The sequence below is a fragment of the Osmia lignaria genome, chromosome 1 (assembly GCF_051020975.1).
Source record: "Osmia lignaria lignaria isolate PbOS001 chromosome 1, iyOsmLign1, whole genome shotgun sequence".
NCBI classification, from domain to species: Eukaryota; Metazoa; Arthropoda; class Insecta; order Hymenoptera; family Megachilidae; genus Osmia; species Osmia lignaria.
In genome coordinates this window covers 10,349,595-10,362,852 of record NC_135032.1, presented here as the reverse complement: position 1 = coordinate 10,362,852, position 13,258 = coordinate 10,349,595, and the positions used below count along the sequence as shown (strand labels likewise).

At 39.1% G+C, this 13,258-nt stretch overlaps 1 protein-coding gene across 1 annotated transcript; it reads left to right on the top strand.

The window, feature by feature from the left end:
• Positions 1–1,466: 1,466 nt before the first annotated feature.
• On the top strand, positions 1,467–12,263 carry LOC117606070 (sortilin-related receptor). Its single transcript, XM_034328070.2, has 10 exons — positions 1,467–1,754; positions 3,318–3,596; positions 3,672–3,833; positions 3,924–4,169; positions 4,257–4,522; positions 4,603–8,864; positions 8,935–9,188; positions 9,265–9,739; positions 9,826–10,035; positions 10,145–12,263. The coding sequence occupies exons 1-10, from the start codon at positions 1,491–1,493 to the stop codon at positions 10,204–10,206; spliced, it is 6,480 nt and encodes a 2,159-aa protein (XP_034183961.1). The 5' UTR covers positions 1,467–1,490; the 3' UTR covers positions 10,207–12,263.
• Positions 12,264–13,258: the final 995 nt, after the last annotated feature.

Below are 13,258 nucleotides of genomic sequence, written 5' to 3'. Positions count from 1 at the left end.
TTTTTACTATATTATACTGTGCGCTTTCACTGATTTGTAAATACCATCACGAGTAAACGCAGTATATGCCTAGAAAAGTACGTCAGGCGATTAATGAATGGTCTTAATCAAAATAATTAAAAATCGATGACATGTTCGCTTTCTTTTTCTTATTTAATGCATGTGCATTTAGTGGATATTTTTTAAACATTTGGAGTCGCATTGCTACACTATAAACAACTTGATATTTCATAGCTATGTGTTTTATATAAATATAAATACGAAATAATGATGAACAGTAAATTATAAGAAACGAAAATTATTATAATAGATAATATATGATTATTGTAAAAGTAATTGATGGTACTTCTTGCATAGAATTATCCCAAGAATGTTTCCATCCATATTCATGCGTCCTACGAATTTGTTTAAATTAATTACAGGCAGCTTATAGATACTATAAAATCTGCAGGATTATTTTTTATCTTGAAAATAATCCTTATTATTAAATTTAGATCAATCTGTACAAGTTGGAATTATATCTTTTATTTAATTCATTTGTTTTCAGTGTTTCATTTACGTTGTTAAGATTCTATGTATTTTTACTTCAATATAGTTTATAGATTGAGAATATAGTCGTAAAAATAAATAAATTTATTTAACGTTTTATTGCGTGATCCTAATAAAAAAGAAATATTAGATACTGTGAAGTACCACTTTTTTATCGTGTGTGTTCTACTTGAATACATATAAGCAGTGTAGGGGAGACAGTGATGCTGTTGCCAGGAAATGAAAGCCATTATCTAATATAGTTTTATTATTGCAACTAAGAGTCGCCATTAAAAGTACTTACTCCCCCAAGCATGATTTTCAATTTTATCTTGAACATTCTTTTGTATCGGCTACTGTATGGATAATTATTTATATAAAGTAATTACATATTATAGTATTTTAATCTTACTTTTTGAGATTCTTAAAATATTGTAACAAACAATCATTATTTTCATTTTTTACATTTATATATGGTTCAAGTTAATCATATGTACACATTAATTAAAACTTTTATTTTATTGGGGTAACCAATCGCAACATTTCGAATAGTTCTTAGGGGGTGATTCCCCGTAATTCAAATTCGAGAATGATTCTTTTCAAGTGTTCCTAAACGCGCTTAATAGTGACCTCAAGATGCATTTTCACACCAAGCATGCAGCTCCACTAGAGATGAATTCAAGAACTTTCCTTTAGAGATTATTTATAGTTTATAGCATAAAGTTAATAAAATTGAGATACCAACGAAAGCAATTTTGCTTCTGCAATAATTCCTTTTAAGATTTCATACCGTCCAAGGTGTTTAAGACACGTTACATATGGAGCGACATGCACATGTGCATCGAGCGGCTTAAGGATGCAAGTTAATGATTTTATGAACGTTCAATATAGACCATGAACATACACATATATGTTGACTTATATATATTTGTACATGAGTAAAGAAAGTCAGTCTGAGCAAGATGGCTGGCCGGGTGACTTCGGCCTTTTATTATTACGCGCTTTTATTTCATTTGATATTGTTAACTAGTTCGAATAATGGACTGAGGTTTGGAGACAATGCGAAAACATTGCACATCGTGGATGATGATTCGTTCGATTACAAACAACCGATTATCATCAATCGTGATGAGCATTTACATGATACCAGCGAAACGTCATCTAGTCGAATGCGCCGAGATGTTCCTCAAGCGTTCCCAAATAATAATCCAAACATTACAACAAAGGTACGTAATTGTCGTTTTTTATATTACAAGCGTTCCAGTTTTTTTGATCCTGTTTCGCCAGTAGCGATGCCATTCATCCATTAGCCACACAATTTGCGTTGTTTTTGTTTTCTTATCTTTATGGACTTGTTATTCCGCCTGTAGCAGCGATTTTAGAATTTTACGCGACAGTTAATAAGGCCGGCGTATAGCGCTGCCTTTGTGCAGCGACCAGTGGAGAGCGTAATTGCGGTATTATGTCCCTTCCGGACTAAATTTAATCAATCTTGACGAAACGGAGTAGCATCATAGTCGTTCTGTTATTGACATACAGAGGTCAGTAACCGCTCTGTATGCTTTCTTTATTTTTCTAATCAGCCTTTCTTTCCCTTTTGTATTTTTTTTTTTAATAAATGACCGATCTGTCTTTCAAATAAAGCAGTCATTGATTGTTATCGACCGCGGGATTATTTATTGCTTTGGAGTCGTATCAGCTGGACAAATCGAACGACCTGTTTACTCCAATTCGATATTATGATTTATGTTTCTTTGTAACTTGTAAATAAATTGTAAACAAATAAATAATGCTTGAAATGATCGTATTTATGGATTGTAATGTTCATTGAGAATTTTATCTATCTTTTCCTACTTAATAATTGCAAAAATAATTTTGTAGTTTGATAAATTATGTATTATATCTTTTCTTTTAATAATATTCACTTATTTTTTATTATAAATCTCTCAAGAGAGTATGAATAACATACAAGTATTTGCATAATTTGTTACGTAATTGTTCATTATTGTACTAAAATAAATAAAAGTATAGAACACTTTGTCTTTAGCTGCATGCATTGTGTCAATAAATTACACTTGTATATAATATTCTGATGATACTATAGTACGTGACAATTAGTCACCAGTGCATGCCATGCCTTTGAACATGTATAGAAATACTTGTATGGGTGATAACAAAGAAGCATAATGTGTCAGCAGCTTAAGTTGATAAAGTAATTTATAGTTAGTATTTGAATATGATATTATTTATCTTGGAATACTTATCAGTCAATTTTCTATTCAGATGAATGTTTTCTTTTTCTTTTTTTAAATTTAATAAATACTTGTACCCCAGGAGCTAGAACCTTGAAGTTATATAAACCCATGAAATAGCAAATAAAAGAATTGTTTAAAATTATTTTTAAAACATAATATCTTATCCGTCACTTTTAATTTTAATAATAAGGAAAGTAATTATACCATTACATCATCTGTTTACTCATTTATACATGCAATGGGGATTCATTTTTCCAAGAATTGTAAACCATCTATGACTCATGTTCTATGTTCATTTACTTTACTTTTACGATTTTCTGAAGTAATAATAAATATTAAATGCAACCTTTGCCTTCTTTTTTTTTCCTATCCCTATTGATAATGTATTTTTATCAGTATATCCTTATCTGTATTATGAACGATTTGTCTTTAAAAATAATGTTTAGAAATATCTTTCTTTTTTCAAAAGCAATGCTGACAAAATTATATAATTCACAGAGTAATAAAGATCTCAACGCGTATGGTGTGTTACAGATTAATGCTTTAAATGATTCACATCAGCAATTGATGGTACATTGGGTTGGAGAAGGATCTAATGTGATAATATGTCTAGCAAGAGACAGTACACCAGTGAAACGTATGCTAGACAAATTTGCAACACCCAGCCCCCCTACACCTAGCGCTGTGTATATAAGTTACGATTATGGTAATACATTTGTGAACAAGACAGACAAATTTCGGATTTCTTCCGAACCCGATGCACCGTATGCCACTTTGGACAAGTTCACTAATCATCCAAAGTTTTATAGATACGTGAGTCTATATTTAATGAACATAATAAAAATTAACTAAATTAATTAACTATGTTCATCATTTATTATTTTCCAGTGTATCTTTGTGGACAGTTCGCATAGCTTACTGTTCATCACACTTAACGATGGTGAAACTATTGAAAGGGTGCAAGTACCATTTCATCCAAGTGAGATCTCATTTTATGATATGCATTATAGAGTTATTATTGCTCTTGACAAAGTTGATCCAATGCGAAAAGTAAATTTCTATACATTTTATTAAAATAAGTATTTCTCTCTCCTCATTATTTTATTCGTATTATATTATCGTTATCGTGTTTCTATATAGTTGTGGTTATCAAGGGATGCTGGATTTACCTGGATACCAATATATCAATACGTAAAAGCATTCTTCTGGTCTCCTTTGCCAGCATTAATCGTGGAACGTATCGAACCATCTGGGCTGAACAGTGTTTGGCAATTAGATTTGGAATACTGGATGTCAACAAAATTCAATGAGGAATTCACGGTCGTTATCACAAACGTCGAAGACTTTCAAATTCGAGGCGATTATAGATTCGCGACAATGAAGAAGGTGTGTAATAAACACTTTATTATATTAAATCGTACGTAAAATTTAATTGAAATCAATGTACGAACAAAGAAATTCTTTTCTAAACAGAATGGAACAGAAAATCTAGATCTCTATGTCTCCTACAAGTACAGCTATTTCGTCAAGGCTGAATTCAGCACAGATTTACCAATTAAAGCTTATCACATCGTTGACGTGTCGCATAATAGAGTCTTTGTCACAGCTTCTCACAGTGAAACCCAAGTGAATCTCTATATATCGGAAATGATAGATAAAAAAAGAGCAACATTCACGTTATCTCTCGAGGGAATCTTAACGTTTTTCCCTAATAATACTTGGAAAGACAGTTGGTTGAAGTGAGTACCGGATGTTTGACATAATATCGTGCAGTTATTTCTCGATAAATAATTAAAACCTAATTTTATACCGTTTTCAGTGAAGTGGTCGACGAGGCATTTACAGATTTATACAAAGTTGAAGGTCTTCGTGGAATTTATATAGCGTCGCAAGTGAGAGGTACACCGAAATCAGGGTCAATCGGACCGGAGCATTTGGTATCGTTGATAACTTTCGACCACGGCGCAACATGGAATCCCATAAGACCACCGACCTCGAATTACGAAGGATTTTATATTCAGTGTCCGAAAAACTGTTCGTTGCATTTAAGCCAACGTTTCAGCCAATTGTACCCTGTAACGAGATCCGTCTCTATTATGAGCTCAAAATCCGCTCCTGGTATCATAATGGCTACCGGAGTTATAGGGCCAAATCTCAAAGGACATCCCGCTCTGTACGTATCCAGAGATGCCGGTCTCACGTGGACACAAGTCCTCAAGGATTACTATTTCTTCAACATGGGCAATCATGGTGGTTTATTGGTGGCTGTTAAGTATTTCAAATCCCGAGGTGAAACCAGAGATATTTCCTATTCCACCGACGAGGGTGAAACCTGGCAATCGTACGAGTTCAACGAGAAAATGTTGCGAGTATACGGTTTGATGACCGAGCCCGGAGAGAATACAACAGTGTTCACGATGTTTGGTTCCGCGAGCGGTCAACATCAATGGTTGATCATCAAAGTTGACCTGAGAAACGTGTTCGAGAGAGATTGCGAAGAGGAGGACTTCAAGTTCTGGTCTCCGTCGAGTCCGGATCAACCGTGGATGACGTGCGTGTTGGGTCGTAAAGTGACCTATCAACGAAGAGCTGCACGAGTCAATTGTTACATCGACGTGGATTACGATCGTCCAGTAAAAACAGAAATATGTCCCTGCGATTACAACGACTATCAATGCGACTTCGGGTTTGTCCGAGTTGGAAATCCCTATCAATGCATTCGCGATAGGTCTGTACTTTTCTACAATCCCTATGCTGTACCGGTAAACTGCGAACCCGGGACGTTCTATAATCGAACGAAGGGATACATAAAGATAGCCGATGACGAGTGCGTCGGTGGTTTGGCTAGAAACTTTGAACCTGACGAAATTCCGTGTCCCATAGGAGAGAAGTCAGAGTTCCTGCTAGTGGCCCAACGGGAACATATATCTCGTATAGATCTGGTGGAAGAAAAGTTAGAAACATTGCCGGTTCACGATTTGAAAAACGTGATAGCCATAGAATTCGACATGAAGAACAATTGTCTGTACTGGGCAGATATCGTGAACGACACGATTGGCAGGCAGTGTTTCAAGAATGGTACTAGTTATCCTGAGATTTTGGTGGAAGTCGACTTGAGTTCCATCGAGGGAATGGCATTGGATTGGGTATCCAATCTTTTGTATTTCGTGGATGGCGTGAAGATGAGGATTCAAGTGATCAGAACGGATATATCGATTGCTGGACGAATGCGAAGAACCATTCTAGGACCCAATAACCTCCAGAAACCTAGAGGCATCGCGGTTCACCCTATGAATGGTTACATGTTCTGGACCGATTGGGCACCGGGTAACGCTTCAGTTTCGAGAGCGAATCTGGATGGGACAGAAGTGAAACGGCTGTTCGTGGAACCCACCGTTGATTGGCCAAATGGAATAACAATTGATCACATATCGGAGCGGATCTATTGGGTGGATGCTAGACAGGATTACATAGGATCGAGCGATTTCGACGGGAAGAAATTTAAAAAGATTATCTCAAAGAACGATCGAGTATCGCATCCTTTCGCCGTTGCGGTCTTCAAAGACAACATGTATTGGGACGATTGGAAACAATCAATGATATTCGTCGCGGACAAGGATCACGGTTTGGGTATATCAACGATCATCGGTCAGTTACCTGGTTTGATGGATCTGAAAGTGTTTGCCCACAGTATTCAGATGGGTACCAATGCTTGCGCCAATAGCACCTGTTCGCACATATGCGTGGGAGCGCCTCACGATGGACACGTGTGTCTTTGTCCTGATGGAATGGAGATGGTTGGGGGTAAATGTATGTGTCCAGGTGGTACCATACCGTACGCGAATTCCACGTGTCCTCAGGTAGCCTCCACCTGCGCACCGAATCAATTCGCTTGTCAGAACAATGTGTGCATCCCGGCATCCTGGCGATGCGACAAGGACAACGATTGCGGGGATAAATCAGACGAGATCAATTGCACTAGGGTCACCTGCGATCCGAACAATTTCAAGTGCGACGTCACCAAGTGCATCCCACGGTACTGGGTCTGCGATATCGATCAGGATTGCAAGGATGGCACCGATGAGTTAAATTGCAAATACTCGGATTGCACGGAATCCCAGTTTACCTGCGGCAACGGTAGATGCATTAATCACAGATGGCGTTGCGACGGTGAAGATGATTGCGGTGATTATTCAGATGAAAACAACTGCACGAAAAACGTACCACCGAGCACCTGTAGATCCGACGAGATCCTTTGCAAACACGAGCACGCGTGTATACCGACTGGATGGAAATGCGACGGCGAGCCAGACTGCGAGGACGGCATGGACGAAAATGAATGCAATAAGATGGTCTGCGAAAGTTGGCAGTTCACCTGTAATCTATCACAGGCCAAGCATCGATGCATTTACAACTCGTGGGTCTGCGACGGGGATGAAGACTGTTCGGATGGTTCAGACGAGGCGAATTGCACCACTACCGTACAGTCAGCCACCCTGGCCCCGATTCTGCCCAGCAGTCCCTGCAATAACTGGATGTTCATGTGCAACAACAAGAAATGCGTGCCCTATTGGTGGAAATGCGACACCGTGGACGATTGCGGCGACGATTCCGATGAAATTGGCTGCGGCAACGACGAGGTCGACGAGTGGACGGCACTGTACATACCCACCGAACAAGCTAAAGTCTGTCAGGAACACGAGTTCCAGTGCTTGAACGGCAAATGTATACACGACGCGTGGGTCTGCGATGGTACGAAGGATTGCGCTTCAGGAGAAGACGAGTCCCATTGCGACGGAGTTCCGGCCTCCTGCAGAGAGAATCAGTTCATGTGTAGAATGGACGGTACCTGCATACTCGCGACCGGTGTTTGCAACGGTGTGGAAGAATGCCCTGACGGCAGTGACGAGTTAGGCTGTTCCCGAGAGCAGCATTCTAGCCCAGCAGCCACGCCATCCTGCTATGCCGGCTTGTTCCCTTGCGACGAGACGCGATGCTTCCCCCTGGCCGCGTACTGCGACGGCAACCAGGATTGCATGGACGGATTCGATGAAAGCAACTGCGAAAAGAACAGTTCATTGGTTTATCAGCTTCTCGTGATGGGATTGGACGAGCGTTCGGTGAACGCCAGCAGCGTTTTCCTCTTCTGGTGGATGCCAGTGCCTGTTAACGTCACCTTCGAGTTCCTGCCCTCTATAGCCTTAGCGGAACCAGGCGCTAACTGGACCAACGCCAGCGAATGGATCGAGGACATGGAGTATCAGTTCAATAATCTTAAACCGTACACTCGTTACAATCTTACGGTCCATGTTAGGCTAAAGGGTCAGAACGTAGTATTCCCGCCTACTAAGTATCTAGCAGTGACGACCGGTGAGGGCGTCCCCTCCGAACCATGGAACGTAACCGTGACCCAGAAAAATGGAACCAAGGTGGAGGTCACTTGGCAGCCACCTCGTCATCCCAATGGACTCATTACCAGATACGAAATTTTTGTAACACCGCCTATACCCCCGATGCGGTTCTTCTGGCAAAAGACTTCGGCAGTTATAGACATAGCGTTCGAGGCAGGTAAGAAGTACTACTTCTACGTGATAGCTAAGAACAGGGATCACGAGTCAGCCTCCTCGAACGTGGCTACGTTTACCTTCGACGGTTCAGCCAACATCGACAACATCGAGAACCTCGAGGTCGTTGCGACGACCAATCACTCGGTCACATTATCCTGGAAGGCGATCAAGGACGTCGACAGCTATCACGTCACTCCAAGAGCTCCGTCCCATTATCCTGCACTGCAGACGATCTCTACTCTGGAGAATCACTTGGAGGTTACGAAATTAGCTCCTGGTACCAAGTACACATTCGAGGTTGGAGCCATGAAGAAGAAGTACGTTGGAAAGGTGACGGCGATAATCGCTACCACGCAAGGCGTTTCTTTGCCAACGATCACAAAGCTGCAAGCTCATCTGGTTAAACCCCATGGAACCACCGTGAAGCTCACTTGGGATCCACCGAAGAGCACCAGGAAGATCAAATGGCAATATGCGATTCATTATGCTATTAATATGTCGGAGTTCTTTAAAGGTAATTATTTGTAGAGAATTATAGACTTATCTTCTTTGCTCAATGTTAACGGAGACATGATTGTTCGCAGAGTATAAACTTCTGACGACAAACCTGTCGGTGACTATTAAGGACCTGGAGGCTTGCGAGTCTTACGTGTTCTCGGTGGGTGTTAACGGAGATTATGGTGCTGGTCCTCTGAGTCAACCTGTCACAGTGCTGACGCATTACAATCAGCGGGCTCCGCCGAAGAAATTGAGGGTCAGCGCGACGGACAAACCGAATAGTATAATCGTTTCTTGGAGCGCTAGTTGCCCCACCATCGACGAACCCATTAGATACACGGTAAGAACAGTCTAGATCGAAGATCTAGTTCTTTCTTTATTAATCCGCTTAAAAATTGTATCGTTGTTCGTTTCAGATCAGTATGACAGAATTGACCCTGAACAAGAGCTTCGTGGTGACCCTTGCACCCACCAAGGAGACACTTATGAAGCACACCTTCAACTGTATCAAACACAGCGGCAAATATCGAATCACCGTGGCTACGGATGTTGAGAATGCTATACCTAGACAACCAGTCATCTACACAGCTCCTATAATCTTGCCACCTCATCAGGTGAAAGTTCTACACGAGAACGAGGGACTCCTCGTCTTCTGGCAAGAACACGATTTACCGGAAAGCATAAAGACTGACAAGTATCACTATGAAATTTTGATGGTGGAAGGACACACGATGAACGAGTCGCTTGCTAAGGTATTCAAGGTCGAACAACCGCCTTATACCTTCAAGGATGTGAAGCCTGATGTAATTTATTCGTTTGCCGTTCGTTTGGTCACCGAGGAGGGGTACATGAGTCCTTTGAGCGAGACCTACAGCACCAGAAATCTTGGAGGTAATCATTTTGTCGCAAAGATTGCGCTATTTGTTTCTAGGGTGCTATTCTCGATGGTTAATGTGATTTTGAATGATTTATTTCAGAGGTTTCCTCGTTACCAGTGACCATGAACACGTCGAACATCCTCTCGTTTGCTATACCAATCTGTCTATTGATCGTGGCATTGGGATCTGCATTGGCATACTTTATTGTGAGACACAGAAGGTTGAGTAATAGTTTCACTCAATTTGCTAACAGCCACTATGATACCAGACGTGGACAGGCGACTTTCCCAGGAACTACAGATGGTTTAGGTGAGTTTCTTCGATATTTAATTCAATTTATTGTTGACAGCAAGTGTCAGAGCGGATGCCATCGCCTTTAAGAGACTATAACCAGATATTTTTCTTCTTTTTTTTACAGAAGAAGAAGACAGTCCCGTGATCCGAGGGTTCTCCGACGACGAACCGTTGGTGATAGCATAGGCTCAAAATTAACACATGACAAACGTCCACACTGAACCATACACGTACACATAATACACCTATTTACATGTTAGGAAAAATGTGCCAAGACACTATTAATACGATAAAGTTCGAGTATATATTTAGGTAAGACGACCTGATCATAAAGGTGGAAAGCTTTTGTGAAAGTGGCTCAAGACTGACATACGTACATACACACATACACACAGAGAAATATAACCAAACACTAATCCTAGTTAGTACAGATCGATTAAAATGGGCTGCTCAGAGCACTTACATGAAAGCTTTACGAGATGAAACGTGAAATTTATATCACCCCTACATCGTAGAGTACTAATTATGTACGTGTACATTTGAGAGTAACGTAAGCTTCTTTCGACACCTCTCAACACTTGTCTTCTTTGTTCTTCAGAGAACTAGGAGAGACCTCAATGTTATTTTTATTAATTAAATTTTACACTATTTTTTAAAATATTCTTTTACAACGCCTGAAGCACTTTTGTTTAAAACTTTATACGTGTAATTTTATCTTACTGACTGGAAGTGTACGGGAACAAGTCTAAATTAGGCTCCTCCCCATCTACATTTATTCTTAGCCAAAGGAAGCCTACATTACACTCAGGTGTATATGATAGATTGATTAAGTATACGGACGATTAAGTCTACGTCACATTGGCGAGCTATTAAAAGGTGGAAATTGTTGTTTTGTTAAGATACGTTTATGTAAAAATCAGATGAAGAGTGTGCAAGAGAGAGAGTGAGAAAGGAAGAGAAGATAAAGAGGAATCTGTACATATAGTAAATATTTTGTACGAAGAGCAGAACTTTTCAAGCTTTTTCCAAGAGATGCCATACATGAAGTTGACACAAATTTGTACTATATGCATAATAACGAAAAGACTGTCTTCTTCGCTTGTTCTTTTATCGTCACTGTTTTTTTTTATTCGAGTGCAGAGATTTTCATCGTGTTTTATCTTTTGACAAAATTTTTTACCACGAGCCTGCATTTATTCACGCTCTGCCTCCGTACCTATTTTATTTTATATTTGTAATAAATCCTTTTATAAGTGAAAACACCAAATAATATCTTATTCGTGTGGCGCATGCAATTTGTAAAGCGAGTCATCACCCGTGGCGATGATGAAGGATTTTGATATTTTAGCGTTTAATTTTGAGCCGGAAGTCGAAACGAGCCAAATCGGAAACCATCGTCCCGTATAACTTGATCGAAATTTTATATTTTTAAGCGTTCGTATATTGTCGCTCGCGTGTATTCTACTTTTTAAATGTTTTTTCGCGGGATTATCCTGTACGTTACGGTGTAAATAAGGGATTCAGAAATGTGTAATTTGGATGTAACATTGATCTAGAAGAAAAGAATCATTCCTCTGTGAAACCGCGAACGCCGTCACCGTTTTTTATACGACCCTCGAGCGGAAAGTATAGCTAGGTAGAAACATGAAATTTTTGCAGAAATATTTTCTATTCCGTTCAAACTTTATTGCAAAGAGAGTAACGAACAATTTTTATCATTCAACAGGACTAAGATTCTTTGGAACAGGAAACAGGAAGCGTCGAGCAGTATTATCAGGGTGTCTGTTTCAAAATGTTTGAAGATTTTTAAGATCGGTTTAGTTTCATTAACACTGTTCCCTCAAATGTAATTAATACCTGATGAGTTTTATTTTAAAATTCAGTTTCTACCCTTTCAACGAATATTAACTAAATGAATTTTTTAACGTTTCTGATTTATTTTGAGTAATTATTTATAAGTTAGAAGTTACGAGTGTTTCGAGATTATAGCTTGAGATTATTCCAAGTAATTCGGTTTGATTGTCAACGCAATGAAAGAGAGAACAAGAACGATGGATTCGAAAAAGAAATTTTCGATGCAGTTTGTTTTTTGTGAGATCGACTATATCGATGAAGTATAGCTTGTACGTGTAAATCTCAAGGGTTATAGCAATATAACAGTGATATATACATAATATATAAATATCTATGCGTATACATATAATATATTTGCGTGTAAATAAATGGATTTAAGGCACAGAGTACCATGAATTTATTTTGATGAAAGGAGTACCCTATCCCATATTGGATTGATTTAATCCGAAAGAAGTTTTCAGAAGAAACTATATCTTTATTTTGAAGTAATGAAATAACGGTGTCGAAAACCTCGAATTATCCTCAACGGAAGTGCTTAGTCTTCCAAGAAGCGGGCCCATTGTGGAATCGGTCAAACGTCTGTTTCATCGTTCTACTTTTTAGTAACTCGACAAAGAGCACTTCCGCCGGAAGAGCCATCCAGTTGCCAAATTACCGTTCTCTAATCGCAGGAAACAAAACAAAAAAAATCGACCGATTTCTTATTTGGGTTAAAATGCAACATGCAATGGAACTGAAAATAAATTCTAATTCCAATTCAAATCATTTTCTAAGTATGTGAAATTACGGATAAAAAGAATTAGGTTAAAATTAAGTAATATTAGATAATTGACAGTTTTAATAAAGCCAGAAGAAATGGCCCACCTCCAATAATGACCCTAATGACCCTCCAACGCCTGCAAAATGTTAATTAACATTACAGAGCAAACGGAGCTCATTTATCTGATTGTGGAATCGTTTGTTTCCACCATCAAACGACTTTCTTCTTCCAAGTTTGCGGTAAGGGAAGATTAGCATGAAAACTCTTTAAGATCGCGTTCGATGCGTCGTTACGCTAACAGACGTCTGTCTGTAACAATTTAACAAATCTGGGCTACGCACGTGTAAATGTACCGTAATAATAATTGTTTCCTTAATTACTGGTGCTTATACGAACAGCTCGCTCATCGCGCTTTTTACAAGAAGCGAGAGCGGTTCCTTTGAACGTTCTAGCGACGTCCACGCGAGAATAATGATTCGCTATTGTTCGAGGATGCTTGTAAGTCATTAAGCGAATTTTTCAACGGAAATTGCACGTGAAAGTGTATAATAATTACAAATCTTCAAATCGTTTTAGGGACATTTTGTAATTTGATTACATTCAGTAATTAATTTTGCAGAATAA

What these genes read in the sequence shown, in the direction of transcription:
- LOC117606070 (XM_034328070.2), top strand. Translation starts at nt 1,491, where the DNA reads ATGGCTGGCCGGGTGACTTCGGCCTTTTATTATTACGCGCTTTTATTT. An exon ending in TATGTCGGAGTTCTTTAAAG is followed by an intron (nt 8,865 to 8,934) that starts GTAATTATTTGT and finishes GATTGTTCGCAG; the next exon opens with AGTATAAACTTCTGACGACA. An exon ending in AGGAACTACAGATGGTTTAG is followed by an intron (nt 10,036 to 10,144) that starts GTGAGTTTCTTC and finishes TTTTTTTTACAG; the next exon opens with AAGAAGAAGACAGTCCCGTG.